The 19,751-nt window shown below is 52.7% G+C and overlaps 1 protein-coding gene across 2 annotated transcripts; it reads left to right on the top strand.

The window, feature by feature from the left end:
- Positions 1 to 1,254: 1,254 nt before the first annotated feature.
- Positions 1,255 to 18,986, top strand: AMBP (alpha-1-microglobulin/bikunin precursor). Of its 2 annotated transcripts, none has more exons than XM_001488334.5 (11): positions 1,255 to 1,569; positions 2,309 to 5,874; positions 7,086 to 7,228; positions 8,768 to 8,844; positions 9,689 to 9,805; positions 10,288 to 10,389; positions 11,168 to 11,214; positions 16,354 to 16,435; positions 17,451 to 17,618; positions 17,928 to 18,101; positions 18,834 to 18,986. In XM_001488334.5, the coding sequence occupies exons 2-11, from the start codon at positions 5,758 to 5,760 to the stop codon at positions 18,863 to 18,865; spliced, it is 1,059 nt and encodes a 352-aa protein (XP_001488384.1). In that variant the 5' UTR covers positions 1,255 to 1,569; positions 2,309 to 5,757; the 3' UTR covers positions 18,866 to 18,986. The 2 variants fall into 2 exon arrangements, with proteins under 2 accessions (XP_001488384.1, XP_070107324.1); XM_070251223.1 differs by lacking the exon at positions 1,255 to 1,569 and adding an exon at positions 1,931 to 2,054.
- Positions 18,987 to 19,751: the final 765 nt, after the last annotated feature.

Below are 19,751 nucleotides of genomic sequence, written 5' to 3'. Positions count from 1 at the left end.
GACGCAGGAAAAAGCCACCACAGAGCAAGGGCTCTTTGCTTTTTAAATTGTGCCATTGAGCGGCTGGCCTGGTGGCACAGTGGTTAAGTGCTCACATTGCGCTTTGGCGGCCAGGGGTTCAGCGGTTCGGATCCCGGGTGCAGACATGGCACTGCTTGTTGGACCGTGCTGTGGCAGGCGTCCCACATATAAAGTGGAGGAGGATGGGCACGGATGTTAGCTCAGGGCCACTCTTCCTCAGCAAAAAGAGGAGGATTGGGGGCAGATGTTAGCTCAGGGCTAATCTTCCTCAAAAAAAAAAAAAAAAAAAGGTTGTGCCATTGAGTGTCCCAGTCACTCCTTCGTTGATCAGTAGTCAAGGCCTTGGGGCACAGGGATTTCCATCTCCCCATTCCCTCAGCTGTCTTCTAGTTGGGTGGTCCTTCTTGGGGTCTGACCTACGTTCCCCTTCCCAGTTCTAAGTGAATCAATGAGCCTGTGTTCACTGAGCATCTGTTAAGTGCCCATACGGTGGTGGGTCCCGAGGAGGAACAGAAGGGTCAGGCCTTGATGTGGCGAACACCAAGCGTGCTCTCCACCCAGGAAGGGAGAACCAGGCTCCCGTGAGCCTGACTCCTATTGGAAGGAGTCCAGTGAAGGGAGCCCACCCCCCACCCAGATCCAGGTGTCAGAAAGAGCAGGGCCTGCTGTTTATCAGGGGACTGGGTCTGGGAGGTCAGCTGAGCGAGTCAGGTGTCAGGGAGACCGATCTGGGTTTGAATCACCACTTCCTGGCTGGGTCACCTTTGACACGGGATCAACTGATCAACCAGCCTCAGTTTCCCTATCTGCAAAATAGGGGTACCATCGTAGTAAAATGATGGAACCTTAATGGGAGGATTCAGTGAGGCGTGCTCATCGAGTGCTCAGCATGGGACCTGGCACTTTATAGGACTTCATCACGTGGTCATTCAGGCCGCAGCAGCCTTTATGGTCCATGGAAACGGTACCCAGTTCTGGCTCACTTTCAGAATCTCCCAGGTGAGGTTTTGCAAAGGGCCCCAGCTAGGCATCAAGCTCAGTAGCTGCAGTGGGGTCAGGTGAGGTAGGAGCTGATGTTTTACAGTCATCAGGGGATTTTAAGCAGGGTTGGGGCAGAGAAGCTGGGTGCTAGCCCTGGTGCGGTCGGCGCCCGGTTTGTAGAGAGCAATCTGAGCAAAGGCAGATGGTCCGTCTGGAAGTTCTCTGCTGCCCCCTGGTGGACATGGGACGCTCACACCTTTTCGCAGCGTTATTCCTGCCTGTGTATGGGGCTCTTAACCATCGCTGGTGGTCCCGTGGTTAAGATTGGGCGCTCTCACCACTGCAGCCCCAGTTCGTTTCCCGGTCAGGGAACCACACCAGCCATCTGTCGCTTGTCATACTGTGGCGGCCGCATGATGCTGCAATGCTGAAAGCTATGCCACCAGTATTTCAAATACCTCCAGACTAGGCAGCCCAGGAAGAAGGACTGGCCACCTCCTTCTGAAAAAATTGGCCACAAAACCCATGAGAATGACAGCAGAGTGTCGTCTGATACAGCGCCGGAAGGTGAGAGGGTGGCACAGAAGGACCGGGCTGATTCCACTCCGCTGTACACGGGGCTGCTGGGAGTTGCAACTGACTGTGGCAGGAGCCCTCACCTGGTGCCTCAGTGCCTGTGATGACACTGGTGCCGTTGGTCCCTCCAGTGCCTGCACCTGGGGAGCACTTTCACGAACATCCCTCATTGAGTTCTTATCTCAGCCCCTCCAGTGAGTTGTTATTCCCTCACTCGGAGATCTAGATGAGGCAGCTGAGGCCAGAGAGGGAAGGACTGCCCCACGGTCATCCAGCAAGTCACAAGGCCTGGGACTAAGGCTGTGGGCGGCCCAGCTCTCTGGGGCAGGGTGGGGAAGGAGTAACAACGTCTAGAAAGAGCTGGGCAGTGAGAACATCCCCTTCCGTCGCTGGTCGTGGAGTCCTGGGGGCTGCCCACCTCCGGCTTCGCCAGGAACAGACAGGCTGTGGCTCTGAGTCCAAGGGAGCTGGGACAGGTCAGGCATTTGGGGCGAGGCCCCCTCCTCGTGGGGAAGGAAGGTCACCCTGCCACCCTCTTCCACCATTAGCAGAAGAAGAGCCAAACCTTGAGCACACCTCTGGTCTGAGTTCTGCCCAGTGTCCTTCATGTCCCTGCTGGTCCAGTCACCAGGTCCCGGGGCCCCAGCTCCTCCTTCCTGGAGGACCTCCTAGGAAGTGGCTTTCCTGAGCCTCCCGCTTGCACTGCCTCATTGATTTCTCCCCATTACAGATCGGACGGCCATTCGCTTCAGAAAGCCAGCCAGTGCTCCCTGTGTACTCCAGAGAACAAGCAAACCACTTGGCCTGGTGTCAGCCCTACCTGCTGGGCCCCCACCACCTCCCCAGCCTCGCTCTGGCCACTCCCCTCTGACCCCAAGCTCCAGACTTACGGGTTTTTGTGTTTTGTTTTGCATGTCTCTCTGACCATCTTCTTCCTCTTAGCCTTTGCAGGTGCTGTTCCCACTGTCTGGAACACCCACTCCCTCATCCCCCTAAAGCAGCCCCGTGCACTTGTGTCTGGCTGACTCCTTCTCCTCGGGTAGACGCCCCCCGGCCTCTGCTGCCCCCACCGGCACAGTGACCCTCCTGTCTCCTCTTCTCCTCGCACCCTGCCCCCTGCCCCAATGGGGTGAGCTCTGAGTTCTGTCATAGTCTCCATCGTATGCCCCACCCCAGGCACGGAGTGTGTGTTTGATGAATGAATGAATGGATGATGAACAAATGATGGGGGGAAAGCCTTGGAGCCAGAGTCAGGCCGATCTTGCCCCCAACACAGTCACCAGCTGGGTGACCCTGAACAAGTCCTGTTCCCTTCCTGAGCCCCAGCATGTTCATCTGGAAGTGAGGGCTCTGTACCCCACGGCATGGGCACCTCTGCAGCCCTGGGTCCTCTGCCTGGGGCAGGCTCCCCCGCAGCCTGGAAATGGTTCAGGAAGCTGGCCAATTCCTGTGGACTCTTGGACCCCGGGGGGTCTCCTAGGAGGGCAGGGGCCCCGGAGCCTGCATCCTCCCACCGCGATGGCCAGAGGATCAGCAGCTCGTGACCGCTGCCGGCCTTGCATCCTTGCGGCCCGGGGTTAATTTTTAAAAAGCAGCTCAAAGTCCAGGTGGGTTAGCAGAGTTTGTGCGCTCTGTTTGCACTCTCTGGTTAATAATCTCCGGAGAGCAAACATCCCTGGGGGCAGGAGAAGACATTGACATCCTGGCCGGTCCTCCGGGCCTCTCCCCTCCCCCGGGAGAGGCTGTGCGGTGAAGGAACAAAGCTCCAGGGGTCTTCGCCCCATGTGCCACCTCGGGCTTCCCGTGGGGCCGTGGGGTGGATGACCCTGATAATGCGGACTGCTGTGAGGATCTCATGAGCCATCGTGGCTCTCTGAAGCCAACCTTAGTAGGATGGCTGTCCTCCCATTGACGAGTCATTGTTATTTTTCCATTCCTGCACCAGGCCTAGTTCCTCCGAGGTCCGCCAGCCCGAGCCCATCACACGGGGAAGACAGCGGACAGTCTGCAGAGCACCTCCTTGCTCTTTGACCTCTTGGCAGATAGCACAGAGACTGTTATTGTCCATTTACAGGTGTGGAAAGTGGGCTTCCGAGAGGGAAAGCCATCCCCAAAGATGCAGAACAACAAGTCAGGGCTTCTGGCTCCCAGGTCTCAGTGCTCCCCTTCATTCAGACTGCCTCCTATGACCACCACCAACCAAAACCATAAAAGACTGAGAAACTTGGTGAGCACGAGGGAAGATAATTGTCTCAGAAATCTAAGCCAACACGGGGGCTGTGATTAAACTCATAACTTGGCTTTGAGCTTCCTGGCAGCCAATGCAAAAAGGAGATGCCATCAGTAGCCCAGCTGTCAGTGATGGAGCAAAAAAAAAACACACTCACTTATTATAAATAGAGACACACTTGTTCCTGATGTTGGTGAAAGACAAATGTCTCTCCTACAGAAGGGACCTGACACCCCATTTGTTGGTGCCTCTGACTGTGAGGGGGAAATTCTGGATTCTCGCATGAGCAGAGATCTTGCTGTTGGAAGGGCCTTTCTGAAGGAGTCTTTCCCAGCTGTAGCAGAGAGGCTGCTGTGTGTATGGGGTGTTCCCCGCCAAGAGCAGAGAGGAAGCAGGGACAGCAGCTCTGACCACTGCGTTTCATTGACAGGGCCTGTGGTGTCCCTGGCAGGAATCTGAGCTTTGGCGACAGACAGACCTGAGCTTTAAAAATTCTCATTTAAATTTTTTAATTTAATGAATGATGTTTAGTTTCCTGGGTCCGCCCTAACGAAGTACCACAAACTGGGTCCTCCTACTCTCGGAGGTTAGAAGTCCCACACCAGGTTGTCGGCGGGGCCACATTCTTCTGGAATGTTCTAAGGAAGGGTCCTTCCTTGCCTCTACCTGTCAGCTGGTGGCTGCCGGCAGTCCTGGGCAATCCTGGGCTTGCGGCCACCTCGCTCCATCTCTGCCTCAGTCTTCGCATGGTGTGAAGACGTCCATGGGGTGAGGACACAGCTTCCGTGGGCATCTGTGACTCTGTGTCTGCATCTCCCTCTCCTTTCTCTTATAAAGACACCGTGGTTGGGTTTAGGGCCCACCCTCGTTCAGTACGACCTCGTCTTATCTAATGACATCTGCAAATAAGGTCACCTTCTGAGGTTCTGGGAGCCCATGAATTTGGGGGCCGTTCTTCAACCCACTGCAAACACGTTCCGCTCTTACTCTGTGTGCCAGGTGCTGTCCTGGTGCTTTACAAGTGCAAACTCCCTGAACCTCCACCACAATGCTGTGGACCAGGAACTATGATTATCCCCATTGACAGATGGGGAAACTGAGGCACAGAGAGGTAGTCACTCGCCCCAGGCCACACAGCCGGTGAATCGCACAGAAGACATTCTGGCTCCTGAGTCCAGGCTCTCAACCAGCACCAATGCCTCTCCCAGCAACTCCACTTCCTGGCTGGGGGACCCTGGGCAAGTCACTTTACCTCCTGGAGACTCGAGTGCCCTGTGTGTAAAGGGAAAAATGGCACCCGCTTTGTGGGGTTGTGGTGGCTGAATTCAGTTCCAAGGCATGTGTACCGCGTTGGCACATATCAGGCGCTCAGGAATGGAAGCTGTTATTATAATCATCATTGTTATTATGTATACTATTGTTTGCTAGGGCTGTGGGAAGGAGGGGTCAGAGAAGGGACTCGGGGCACAGGCCACCCGAGTTCTGGTTCTGCATGGCCTTCCCTGTGGTCTCTGATAAGTCATTTCCTCTCCCTGGGCCTCAGCTTCCGCATATGAGAAATGGGCCCAGTCAGGCTCATCCTGCTGACTCATGGTAGTGTGGGGTCCAGCCAGGTGGAATGACCCAGTGGGACTGGCCGGGGGCTGCCCATTGCCATCCTCCCCCGGCTGCCTCTGGGCCAGATTGCGCTTGGCCAATGCCTCCTCTGCAGCAGCCACCCTGGCCCCTCTGGACCAGTGACCCCGGCCTGGGCACTACCTGGGATCGATCAGACCTGGCCTTGGGGACCTGATTGGTCCTGGCTGAGCAGGGCAAACACCGACATCCCCTACAAGCCACAGGCCCCTTCCCCCAGCCTCAGTTCTCAGCTGCCTCCAGCAGGAAGCTGGTGGCTCCTCTGTCCCCAGACTGAGCCCGTGAGTGACACGGAGGCAGAGGAACCCAGAGCCATGCGGAGTCTCGGGGCCCTGCTTCTGCTGCTGACCGCCTGCCTGGCGGTGAGGGCCAGCCCTGTGCCGACGCCGCCTGCCGACATCCAGGTGCAAGAGAACTTCGACCTCTCCAGGGTAAGGCTGGCCTGTCTGGCGGCGATGGCGGGCTGTCCGAGCTGCTGGGCCTTGCCAGGGGGCGAGTCCCGCCTGCCTCTGGGCCTCAGTCTCCCCATCTGAAGGGCCCTTCCTGCCCAGATCGTCTGGGATTCGTTGAAGCTACCAGCCCGTGGATCCGCCATTCTGTGGGGCTCTGGTCTGAGATGCTGAGTTAAATGTCCTCGCCTTGGAGCCTGTCCTCTTGGGCTCCAAGGGGAATCCATGGCCATGCTTCGATTCGATCCCACCCGGGGAAGGCTTTGTGCTGACTGCTGCCCCCCAGCCCTGCCCCCTTCAACCACTCACCTGCACCCTCTCTGTTAGCCCGTCCTGGATCCCCCACCCTCACAGGCCTGGGGTGGCACAGAGTGGGCGTGCAGGGTCACGGGGAGAAGAGATGCAGGACAGAGGTGCTGGGGGGCTTGGGAGGCCTGGGCGGGGCGCTGGGGGCAGGTGGGGGGGGTCTCCTAGGACTGCCTTCCAGTCCCAGCTCTGCCCCAAGTCACTGGGTGACCTTGAACAGGACCTTGCCCCACCCCGAGCTCAGTCTCCAGGTCAGGGTGAGGGGCTGTTGGGCGGTTCTAGCCACAGCCTCTTGTGGGTGTTGTGTGCACTCAGGGACAAGCAAGGGTTGTGGGTGGAGGGGCGTGAGGAGCAGGGACCTTGGGAGGGCGGAGGGTCCGAGGCTCATTGGCCCCTGCAGGACGTGAGGGCTCGCTCAACTCCCCATCGTGTGGTCAGGGGAGAGGCGGCGGGTTGTCCCACGTCAGACTCAGCTCAAGGAAAGGAGGTACTTTGGATAACATGGAGGTGGTGAGCTCCCTGTCCCCAGAGGAGTAGAACACGGACTCCTGCTCTTGGGGAGCAGTGGGTCACGACCACCTTAGGGCATGGGGATTTGGACCCCGTCCAGGTGAGCAGCAGAGATCTCCAATCTCAGCAGAGTCAGACCTTCTGCCAGGCGGGGTGGGACCCCATCTGCGCATCTCCCTCCTAAGCTTGCCGTGATGCCTGAGTCCCACCGTGAGGGCTCCAGCCTCCCTTGAAGCTGTGTGGCCTCCAATGAGCTATCGGACATTCTCTCTTAGAAGGATTAGGCATTGAGAAGAGGGAGGGGCGCGGACTTTCGGCAAGGTTCCACTGAGGTCTGAGGCAAAGCCGGATCCTCAGAGCTCGTGGCTGCCTCCTAGATCTACGGGAAATGGTTCCTCGTGGCCATGGGCTCCACCTGCCCGTGGCTGAAGAAGATCAAGGACAGGATGACCATCAGCACGCTGGTGCTGGGAGAGGGAGCGACGGACGGCGAGATCAGCACGACCAGCACTCGCTGGCGGTGAGTGGGGACGCGGTGGGAGGGCCGGGAGGGACCAGGGCCCATGCACCCCCCCGGCCCTGGCTTCAGTCACCACCCTGTCCTGGGAGGTTACACATCCCTGCCTCCAGCCAGGACCTCACCTCTGAGCTGCAGACCTCTCTGCTGTCCTCCACCAGGGCATCTATTTTCCATCATCCCGTCGACAGCTCAAGGGCAACGCTGCCAACACTGTGCCTGTTTTCCAACCTGCTCTTGCTCCTTGGGGGTCCCTTAGCTCAAGAAGGGCACTTCTATGCCCCAGGGACCCAACCTGGAAACCTGGGCAGGAAGGGGGTCTCCTAGACCCCTCTGTCTGCTGCCGCTGGCCATTCAACCCCTTGCCAAGCCCTGTGCCCTGTCTTCCTATGTCCCTCCAATCTTTCCGTTCTCCCCTCTTCTCTGCCACCACCTGGTCCAAACCACCTTCCTTTCTTTCCTGGGTGTCTACAGCAGCCTCTCCACATTGCTCCCTACCTCTAATCTCGAACCTTCCATCCAGTCCGTTCTTCACCCGGCAAACCAGAAAGACCTTTGGAAAACTCACATCTGCTTAAAGCTTTCCGTAGCTCCTTCCTGCCCTTGGGAATCAAATTCAACCCCTGTGACGTGGCCTTCCAGGCCCCTGCTAGCACTCGCCATTCCCTGCCCCACTCTCTCCCACGTACTCTGTGACCCACCCATGTGGACCTCCTCTCAGTTCCTGGAGCCCTCTGCCCTCTCGCACCTCTGGACCTTTGCACCTGATGGTCCCTTGTACCAGGAAAACTTCTCCCCACCTCCCGGGACTAATTGCTATGGATCCTTCAGGACTTAGGTTCCATGTCGCTTCCTCCAGGAAGTCCTCCTGGCCCCACAGGTTCAGGTTACATGAACTCCTTTGTGCTGTCGGAGCATCTCCTGCTTCCCCCCACATGGCATTTGTCACACTGACCGCCTCTGCCCACCCACCCCACTCGATTATAAGCTCTGTGAGTGGACACAGTCTCTCTTGCCGTCCTTTGTCCCCAGTGTGTAGCAGGGGCCTGGCACATAGACACTGCTCTATAAATAGTAATCATTGTAACAATAATAGCTAATTGTGTGGAGGGCGCACTCCGAGCTCCTTTCCTATAATATCTCATTTGACTCTCGCAACCACCAGGTGAGGTAGAAACTGTCACCATCCCCATTTCACAAGAGAGACTCGGAGTAATAAATGAATTCCTGCGTTAACCCACCGCCCCGGCTGCCCGGGGCATCGGCAGGATGTGCAGACTTGGTTAAGGGCGTGACTTTTAGTGCTGGCTTTGCCAAGAAGATGGCAGGGACCCGTCCCTTTTCCTCTGTCCCTCTGTCCCCTCGTCTGTACAACAGGCATCTCCCGGGGCTGGTGTGAGGATTAAACAAGGTATTTAGAAATGTTACTTTCCAAGCTGCAAAAAAAAAAAAGATAGTTGGAAAGGATGTTGCTAGAGAGTGGGGTGTCAGGACCGTGGTCTCCACCAGAAGTGACCTTCCTTTTGGTTTGTTTGTTTGCAGGAAGGGCGTCTGTGAGGAGATCTCGGGGACTTATGAGAAAACAGACACCAAGGGGAAGTTCCGGTATCATAAATCCAGTAAGTTGAGTCCCAGGAACACGCAGAGTTCTCTGCTTTGCTAAAAAATGCCATGACGTCTTGAGCGCTCTTTCCTTCCACCTCAGCTCTCGCTGCCCCTCTAACATTTCCTCTCATTTTTCTGAGCCTTCCTCCAAATTCCTCCTCTTCTTTCTCCTCTTCCTTCTCCTCCTCCTCCCTCCTCTCTTTCTCTCTCTCTCACACACGCATAAATGCGAGCATCCAGAATGGAGGATGGCGCTGATCGCTGAGGATAACATCAAGATGTCGTCAGTCTGCGTGTCTTGTTAGGTATCTGCAATCAGCTGGTAATTTGCTAAGCAGCTACCGTGTACAGTGTGCGTGGCGCTTGGACATGAATTTATTCATGAATCCAGCCAGTGTTCATTGAATATGTGCTGTGTGTCAATGATTGTCTGAGGGGTTGAATGTATGAATGTTTAGGTAGATGGATCGTAGGATAAATAAAGGAGAGAATAAACAAATGATCGGTAAAGGAATCCGTGTATGGATGGCGGGTATATGAGTTAATCAGTCCGTCATCTAGTAGATAAGTTGATGGATTAATGGATGGAGGAAAGAAGGAAGGAAGGAAAATGGATGCATTTATGGACCGATGTATGGAGAGGATGGAATGATGATAAGTGAATAAACAATGAATATACAGAGGAGACGGATGGTTAGAGAGAGAGAGCCTGAAGATGGATGGATAGATAAATACACAGAAAGGATGTGTGGACAGAGGATGGAAGAATAGATGATGAGTAGGTGAATAGTGAAGGATCTCAGGCCGGAAGAGCCTTCTGACCACCGATCCCTTTGTCTTCCTGCATCTCCCACGCAGAATGGAACCTCAGCATAGAGTCCTATGTGGTCCAGACCAACTATGATGAGTATGCCATTTTTCTGAGCAAGAAATTCAGCCGCCGCCATGGACCCACCATCACCGCCAAGCTCTACGGTAAAGGCCTGGAACTAGATAAGCTCATGGAGTTGGGGGCGGGAGGAGGTCCGTGACTTAGGGACAGTGGAATGGGGAAGAGCAGGGGGTTTGCTTTTTCTTTCTGACAACACTCCAGTTACGGGACAGCTGGAAACCTTTACCCTCCCTGGGGGAGGTGGAGCTCAGCCTCCCGTTTGAGGTAGAGTCCTCTTCTTTTGATCTCCAAAATTCCAGACCCAGAGACTTCCAGAACCTCCAGGCCCTTAAAACAATCAGTGGAAAGAGCACTGTGTGGGGAGTTGGGGGACCCGGGTGGGATCCTGGAAGGGACACTGCCTCCTTTCCTGGAGCCCACCTTTCTGTAACTGTGTTGAAGAGGTGGAATTGGGCCCATGGTTTTCAAACTTCCCCTAAATGAAAATCCCTGGGCAAGATTGCCTCAGGCCCTGCCACCGCAGGCACCTGTGGCTTGAGGCGTCTTCTCTGTTTTCCACTTGCAGGGCGGGATCGGCAGCTTCGGGAAAGCCTGCTAGACACGTTCAGGGAGGTGGCCCTGGGCGTGGGCATCCCCGGGGACTCCATCGTCACATTGGCTGACAGAGGTAAATGGCTTGCCACCCACCCTACATCTCTGTCCCCTCCTCATCCTTCATGGCCCCAGAGAACATCTTTCCAGCCCCTGGGCTTTTCCTGTAACCCTCGGAGATAAGCAGGGCCACAGCCCCACCCCGCCATCACAGGGAAGGCAGCGGGGTCCCTGGATTTGCTCCATGTCACACGGCGTGTTCCTGGCGGAGCAGAGACTAGAATCGATTTGGGGTTCACTCTTCTGTCCCATGTCTAAGTGAGCTTATATCAGAATCCATAGGTACCTCGTAGGAGGCTTAAGAGCGTGCGTTAGAGCACCTAGCTTCAAACTGAGCTGTGTGGCTTCTGGCTGGTCAACCTCCCAGAGCCTCGCTTTCCTCATCTGTGAAGTGGGGCGTAACAATGCCTCCCGTGTAAGTTGCTGTGGGGGGTCAATGAGATAAAGCCCTTAAATACAATAGCACTGTTCCTGGCGTCTAATAAGTGCTCAGTAAGTGTTAGCCATTGCTGTTCCTGCGATGGTGCGGGTGAAAGGATTCTGGTCGTGGGGTGGAGAGGATGCCGATGCTGATGATGGCGCAGCCACCAGTCTGTCGCTTTTCCAGTGAATGCCCCTCGGAAACCATGTCCGGGGAGCCATTCCGGAAGCAGGCTAATGCACCAGACACTTCGGCGCAGTGCCTATCTGGCACACAGGCATTAGAACTATGAGAGAAACAATGCCCCCTCTGGGTCTGGGAGGCCCCCTGGTTTGACCCTCTTCCTTGCTCCTCTGTCCTGTCCTCTCCCTAGGTGAGTGTGTGCCTGGGGAGCAGGAGCCAGAGCCCATGCCATTCTCGGTGAGCACCTCTCCCCCACCCCAGCCCCACCCTGCACGCTCATGCGGGCTGCCCCTGCTGAGGTCCTGCTGTGGTGGCAGGTGGGGGCATCGAGAGGGGTCGGGAGAAGGCAGTGATGGGTGTGGGTTTTGAAGTCAGACCAACCTGGGCTCAGTCTTGGTTCCCACTGGGGCTGGTTGCTGCCCACGGGGACCTCACTTTCCTCATCCGTGAAGTGGGGTAATGGCACTCACCTTCCGGGGGCTGGAATTCAATGACGTGCTAGAAAAGGCCTTAGCATGGTGCCCCAAAGCAGGAAAATACTCAATAATAAAATGACAATACTCAATACTCAATAAATGAAAATAAAGTCAATTGATCTTCCTAAAAAGCAGCAAACGCAAGAGCAAGCAGCTTCTCAAACCCGCTCCTCTCCTAAGCTGCTTTTTGATTTTTGGGCTTCCTCACTCTTCTGTTTTATTTTCCTGCCTTTTGTCATGTTCATTAAGCTTTCTTCATTCTTTTTTCTCTGACTATTTGGAAATTACATAGTCTAATTTATTCTGCTGACGTGTGTATATGTCTACATGTGTGTGCATAAATATATATATAATATTTATTTAGAAACATATTCTTGAAAATTGTAAAAACACAAGAAAGCAAAAAATAAAAAGACAACGATGTCCTTATTCCTACATAGAATTAACACTGTTAACACATTATCTGTTTGCTTCTTTATTTTTTAAGAAAAATTACCATTGATTTTATAAAACTAACATATGCTCATTATGAAGAACGAAAACAATGAAGGAAAGTATGAAAAATAGAAGTTTAAAGAAAAATTCCACCACCCACAAACTACCAGCATCCACATCATTCCAAAATCTTGACATGCGTACATGGAGAGAAGGACAGAGAGAAGGAAGGTTGGATAGATGAATGCACAAATTTAGACACACTATTGTTAAATGGGATTATATTACAGATGCTATTTCTAATTTTAAAAAGCATTAATTACGGTTTTCCTTGAATTAAAAACCAAACTTGAAGAGGTCTTCTTGAACTTCAAATAAATATTTTTTCACCACTAGAGATTTGTTTCTTCAAGAATGCTCTAAGTCAAGTCAAGCTTGTGAAAAAACATGTAAGAGGCTGGCATCCCTATACGTACTTTTAGAGGATATCTATTGTCTGCGTGATTTGAAAGGCACACGTTTGCACTCGCAGACTTCATGTTCCATCTCCTCTTCCCTTTTTCTTTCACGTTGTCGAGATTGCTGCCTTTCCCATTCTGCTCTGTCACCATAATTCCCAGTCGTTTAGGAACAGTTGTATATTTTAATGGATTCTACACTCATCTATAGTTAATAGAACCACGGCTTCTCCATTTCTGAGTTATTTATTTCCATTAATCTCTTAATTAGTGCCATTACTTTATCAAGTGGTGTTTTCGAGGAGGGTTCATGGATGTTTTAACCCCTGAATTCTTCCCTCTTTGAGAATGTCTGCCAGTTTCCTCCACGCTTGAATGACATTTTGCTTGGGTGTCGTCTTCTTGGGTCCTGTGTTCTTTCCCTCAGAAAAAGCTTTGTATGCACTGCTCCATTGTTCTCCAGCTCTGATTATCACTATGGGAAAGCCTGAGGCCAGCCTGGGATTTCCTTTCCTTGTAAGCTATTTGTTTCTTCTGTCCACATGCCTGGACAGACTTTATCCTTGAAGCCAACATCTTAACAAGCACCCGTGTGGTGGGGAGAATTCTATATCAAATTTTCCTGGAACGCTACGTGCCCTGTCCATCCACAAATAACATTCCTTCTGTATTTCAGGGAACTCTGCTGCATGATATGGAATTCATCTTCCATTCCTTTTGTTGGGTTTTGTTACCTGGGGAACACTTGTTCTCTCATCCTGGAGCATCTTTGTCTTCCACATGTACCAGTTTCTCTCAAATTGCTTTCATCTGTATTCACTGGCTTTATCACCAATCTTTCTTCTATGACAATCATTCCATTTAGCAGCATCTATTCTGTTCCTGACTATCTCTGTTTTGTTGACTAGCTCTGAATTTATGTTGTTTTGGTTCTCAATTTGTTTATTTAGGCCTGGGCTCTCTCTTTTCATCTCACTCTGTTGTTTACCATTTCATCTTTAATCTTGTTTTAATAAATGCATGTTCTTATTAAGTAATTCTATAGCTTGAGGTCATTGAGGAATTTCCTTTTGCTCCTTGAGTTATGTTTTCTTCTAAGTTGGGGTCACAGGTTGGGTTCCCTGGGTCAACTCCTGTGGAAGGGAAGGGAGGATTGGGCAGAGGGAGAAACAGAGCTGGATGTGGTCACAGTGCCTCAGCCAACCCTATAGGGAGCTCTGGAACTGGGAGAACCCTTGGAGTTGTCCCATGATGGGGCCAAGGGCATGGCCTTAATGCCCCATGATGGTCGCTCTGGGAAGGAAATGTGACCTTGAGTGAGAGGGCTCCCTTTGGCTGAGGCAGTCTGCAACGGGGGCTGACAGCCAAGGGCTGTGGATGCCAGCACTTCCAGCAGCTGGGAATGTGAGTCCATCCTGAGGGGAAGTCTAGGCACTTCATGAGAGTGCCCACCATAGTTGGGCCCTTTCTCTAGTTCAGGCTGTTTATTCTTTCATTTCTGAGGTGGGTGTGGGTAGTTTCTGAACGATTTCTTTTTATCTGGCTCCTGCTTAGTCAGTTTTAGCCAGACTTTCTGTTTGTTCTGATATGGTGGGGTGGAGGTTTCATTTACTCCTCAGCCCTCTTCCCGCTAAATTGGAGCCTAGTCCCCTCCCACCCAATTTTAGTGTAAGGTTGTGGTATTTTGTGTTCTGTCACTTTTCTGAAGTCCAAGGTTGGTTGGAATACCCTCCTTTGCTTTCTCTTTTGAAGGACTGAGAGATATCCTGTGTGGGGTTCATTCCACCTGGTCGGGGCTGGCAGTGATGGTCATGTGTCCCGTGGTGCACCCCCTGGCACATTAGATTGTGCAGCCCCAGAACCTTCCATTAGAGAGAGTCAGCCTCGTCTATTTTCTTCTTTTATTCCCAGAATTCATTTTCACTACTACTCTGTCAAAAGAGGAAAAAGATAGGGTTCCCTCAATTTTCTTCTCTCAGATTTAGGGGTCTTAGGGCGAGTTATCAGAGATGTGATGACAGGCCAGGACTTGGAGTTGGAGGGCGGGGTTAGGAGCCAAACCTCACTAACCACCCTGTCCAGCCCCAGAATATCTGATTTCTGTCCTTGATCAAAAGCTGCCATTTTTGTTTTAAATTATGCCTCTTTCCTGGTTTGAGTGATGTTGATGAACACTGCGGGGCTGGTGTTTATGAATTCATTTTTGGCTAACTGTTAGCTATTGGAGACGGCAATTTTGAGGGAAATTTCAATCTGCCACCTTAATCCGGATTTCAACGGAGTCTGTATTTCTTTATCCATGTCAAGAATGAAACAATAACCAATGACTCCCTTTGCCTCAGAGAGAAATGTAGAGCACTTCCATTTCTTCTTTCCAGGCTTCCCACATGCCCATTTTTGTGGCTATAATCTGAGATCGATATTTGTATTTTCCACCTTTTGTTTTGAGAATTACTTTTAACATTTCCATTAAGTTGTATGACCATTTTAACAATAATTTAACCTCAACTCTATGTGTTATTTGGTTTATAGTGTATCGTCATTTCTTTGCTGTCACATCATCCATTTTCTTGTGTTTAGATTCCCTTCTCAATGGGTGGGAATATTTCTATAAGTACTTTTTCCAGAAAGATACATGGGTGGGAAACTGTTGGATCCTTGTGTGTCTGAGAATGTCTTTCTGTGTTTATGTCACATGATCAACAGCTCAGATGAGTGGAGAATCCTGAGTTACAACCTTCTTCCTCTTACAACCCTCACATATTGCTCTGTAGCTTTGGTCATTAAATGCTGCCATTTAAGGGCCACTAGCCTTTTTGTCCTTTGTCTCTAGGAAATGTCTAGAAGAGGCTCATCATTAATTTTGCCTCATTCCCTCTGAGCCCTTTATAATTGGACAACTCAAGTCTTCCTTCGACTTGGAAAAGTTTTCTTCTATTATTTCTATATCAATAGCCTCATCTCCTAGAATTCCTGTTATGTGGACTTATTTCTTATACTATCTAACCTGCAGTTTCTTGTCTCTACTGTGCGGCTAAACTCAACAAAGTCTTTTCTATCTCCACTAACTTTCCACTTCTTTCATTAATTTCCATCACTGTTGGCTCCTGGTATATTGATGCAAGGTCATCTTGCCTTTTATTGACGGTTTGAGTCTTCTCCCGTTTCTTACTGTTCTCCTGGTTTCGTAGCGATATTTCTCCTGTTCAGCCTGCTCCTTGTGAGAGGCTGCATTATCTAACTTGTCTCATGGTTCTTCTCTTTTCCTTCATCTTCCCCAGGGAAGGTGTACATGTGACCAGCTTCAGACGGATTCTGGCAGACTGGGGGAGGCCCTGACCACAGCTTCCAGTTGCACCTTGAAAGGAGAAGGGAAAAGTTGAAGGCTACTGTAGTTTTAGTTTTTCAGACTCCAGGTCTCCCCTGTGGGCAGGAAGGCTGCCTGGTGGCTGGCAGTGTCCCCGCTCATCTCCTCTTTAGTTGTTCTGGGACAATTAAAGCAGTCACTATCTGAGCTAGGAGCATTGGGGTCCAGTCTTGGGGTCCCTACTTCCTACAGAAAGTAGGATGGCTTTTCCTCTGCAAGCAGCTAACGATGGTGTGGTCAGCCCTTCCTGCAAGGCCGTGCCACCCATGCTCCGTCGTGTAGAAACGCCTTCCAGTGCTGAGCATGGGACGCTGCCTTCCCCTAGATTCCACTCCAGGATAGACTTCTTTTCCGTGATTATAGTCCTTTGGGCACTTCAGCTGGAAGTTGACTATGTAGGTATTATTATTATACCTTGAGGTTCTGATTTTTCATTGCAGACCAGAAATTTATCCCATGATGTCCATTCTGGAGTTCAGGTTGATGCTTTTGGAAAAAGAGGCCATTAACCAGTCTAGCAGCTGTGCTTCTGTCTGTACCCTGATCCTCAGAGCGAATGGCTTATTTCTATATTCCAGGGGTACGGGCGAGCTATAATGGCAAGGTCTCTGCAACAGCTTCGTCTCTTTCTTTCCTGCAGAGAGCCCGGCGTGCTGTGCTGCCCCAGGAAGAGGAGGGGTCAGCGGCTGGCCAGCTCACACCTGAATTCAGCAAGAAAGAAGGTAATGGTTGCTCGACTTTTCACCCCCTTCTGCCATACTCCAGAGAGGGAGGGCCCAGAAAGGCAAATCAAGTCCTCTGCACTGTGCCGGGGGTTGTGGGCAGAGAGGAGGAGCATAAAGCATGTCCCTGAGCTTAGGGACCTCCAGCCCCATGGGAAGCGAGTTCTTGCCCTGTCTCCATCACTCTGTGGCCTCCTAGCTTCGTTTCCTCATCTATGCAATGGGATACCAGCCTGCTGAGCTGACCCTCAGGGCTCTTGTGAGAGCTTGGGGGGAAGAACATGAGGACGCTTTGTGTAGTCAACAGTGTTCACCAACGACTCACTCTCCAACTGACTCAGTAAACACTGACCCCTGCTCCACCCCAGGCCCTGCGCTGGGCAACTGGGATCACAGAGACAGACCACCCGCATCTTCTTGGGACTTCTGGTCAAGTGGGGGAGGCCGTCAAGGAAGAAAGTGATGGGACCAAAAGGGTGGGTCAGCTAAAAGGGCTGGGATAGCTCAGAGGATGGAGGGGTGAGGGGGTCAAAGAGGACTTCCTGGAGGAAGGGGAATTCAGGCTGTGTCCAGGTATCCAGGTAGGGTTTTACGGAGAAAGGCATTCCAGGGGCAGGAACACAAAAGCAGAGGCATGGGGGTGGGACGTCAGTGAACACGTCAGGCTGGCCGGCATGGGTGCTGGTGAATGTATCGTCAACTACTGTTATTACCGAGTCTCTGGGCAGACAAGACCAACACAGGGGCTGGTGCTCTGTGGGTGGCTGGTAACTCCCTGTGTGATGGAGTGGAATGAGCACGGATTTTGGAGTCTGACGTGGTTTTGAATCTTAGCTCTGTAGGACCCTGGGCGAGTCATTTTACCTTTCAATCCTCTCCTTTATACCATGAGTTGGTGAGCCTTCCTCTTAGCGCAGAGAGGAAAACGAAAAGAAATGAGGCATGTTAAGTGTCTGGCCTGGTGACAGGTCCTCAGTCAGCACTCAGTAAGTGTGGCTGTCCCATCCGTCCCCAGATTCCTGCCAGCTGGACCACGCGGAAGGTCCTTGCCTGGGGATGATCAGCAGGTATTTCTATAATGGCACCTCCATGGCCTGTGAGACCTTCCAATATGGCGGCTGCCTGGGCAACGGCAACAACTTTGCCTCAGAGAAGGAGTGTCTGCAGACCTGCCGGACTGTGGGTGAGCGTGGGCCCCTCGCCTCTGTGCACACTGTGCACACTGCATCCCCATGACCCCGTCTTTCCAAGAGACCACCTGCGACTGAACAGCTAGCTCAGAGAGGACGTCTGATGGGTGGGACTCCAGGGCAAGTGTCCTGAAGTCATAGGAACTGCACATTTGGATATGGGTGACCCTAGGCAAGTCATTTCTTCTTGTGGGCCCCAATTTCCCAAACTATAAAGAGGGACTAGCTGAGTAGGGTGCCCTGGTTCAACCATAAGGGTTACTAATGCTCTGCTCCCCCCACCCAACCCCCCCACTCCACAGCGGCCTGCAACCTCCCCATAGTCCAGGGACCCTGCCGAGCCTTCATCCGGCTGTGGGCATTTGATGCCGCCCAGGGGAAGTGTGTCCTCTTCACCTATGGAGGCTGCCGTGGCAACGGCAACAAATTCTACTCGGAGAAGGAGTGCAAGGAGTACTGTGGCATTCCTGGCGACGGTAGGAGTCCCCCCCGGGGTGCCAGACTGGGCCATGGGGCCCTTAGGGTCCCAGTGGGAGAGCCTGTTAGGAGCAGGGGGTCTGGAGAGCTGAGTTCTGGACTCTGTACCTGATGACCAGCTCATCCACTCTCTGGGCCTCAGCTCCCCATCTGTAAAATGGGGCCAAGCCCTAGGCCTCACCCCGGCTGGGATGGGGCAGCTGGGAAGGTGCTGGCCAGGTACAGGCAGAGGGGGTGCAGGTGGGCTGAGGAGCCCCAATTCTGGCTCTAATTCTGGTGCTGCCACACTGGGCTGGCCACACTGGGCAGGTGCCAATTTGAGCCTTGATTTTCTCTTCTGTAAAATGGGACAAAGTACCTACTTGCCAGACTTCAAAGTGACAAGCACAGCTAGTCCTCAGCTAACGGAGCTGTTACTAAGAATGATGGGGATGCTGTAAGGAGAATAGTAAGAGCATCCCAGGGAACAGCCGCCATGTAGGGCTTCTGTGCCCTGTCTCCCCTCATGGCCCAAGTAAATGAGAAGAGGCAAGAAATCAGATCATTCTGTGGGATGCACTTTGAGGATATCAAGTCGTTCAGGGAGCAGAAGGTTCTGGCCTTGAGCTCAGGCCCCAACTCAGCCCGAGTGGCCTTCCCTCCTTCACGAGGCAGCCCCATCCCCTGACAGTCCCACCCACGGACCCCTGGGCGAGCCCGCACCCACTCCCTGGGCCTCTCTGTGTCCGCAGGGGACGAGGAGCTGCTACGCTTCTCCGGCTGACCGGTCTGCAGGCCAGAGAGGGGCCACAGGGTGGCAGGGCCAGTGTCTGTCCCCGTGCCCCACGGCAGTCCGGCCCATGTAACCTGGGTTCAAATAAAAACCAAATTGTAGACTCCTGAAATTCCACGTCCTGACTGTTCATTGTCGTCGCCGGTGTGACGAGGTGGGGGAGGGATGAGGAGGCAGAGCTGGGGTCGGGGCACCAGCAGCCCCAGCTCTCCCCAGAAGCAGACAGTGCGTGTGTGGGGAACGTAACAGAACCAGCTTCCGCACGTGAAACCGACTATGCAAATTATGAAGCATCAATCACAGTTCCGTTTACTCCACAATAGTGTAATGGGGGATGGTTCCTTTTAATAAAGCTGGTAAAAAGGGAAAATTGAGTACTTGTTTCTGGGAGATGTTTGATGGGGTCATCCGTGACTCATCGTCGGAAGAAGTAACTGGGCCCTCGTGTGCCTGGCGGGGTCAGGGCAAACGGTCCCCAAGTGTGCAAAATGATTCCTCTGTCCTTTGCCCAGTGGAACCCCCCCTCCACATTTTACCTCAGCTGCATCCTCAGCATCCGCTGCCAGGAGCTGAAGAGCCTTGGCTGTTGCTCCAGGAGGCCCTTGCCCTTGGCCCTTGAGTTCCCATCTCCTGGCATCCTCACTCTGACCTTTGCCCAGAAGCAGAATGTTCGCTGGCCTTTGCACTGTGTCCAGGACAAGCAGAGCCGAAGCCCCCGTCCGGCCTGCTTTTCCTCCCTTGAGGAAGAGAACCAACTGGTTCAGGTGGCTCAGGCACCAACTCGGCCCAAGAACACGACTCCAGGAGCCTCCAATTTAGACACGCTCGGTTTACGAACATTTAACTTATAAAGACTTCTCGCTAGCTCCGTCCACCC

The sequence above is a fragment of the Equus caballus genome, chromosome 25 (assembly GCF_041296265.1).
Source record: "Equus caballus isolate H_3958 breed thoroughbred chromosome 25, TB-T2T, whole genome shotgun sequence".
NCBI classification, from domain to species: Eukaryota; Metazoa; Chordata; class Mammalia; order Perissodactyla; family Equidae; genus Equus; species Equus caballus.
Note: the sequence above shows the minus strand (reverse complement) of the source record. Positions and strands in the feature narration are given on the sequence as shown.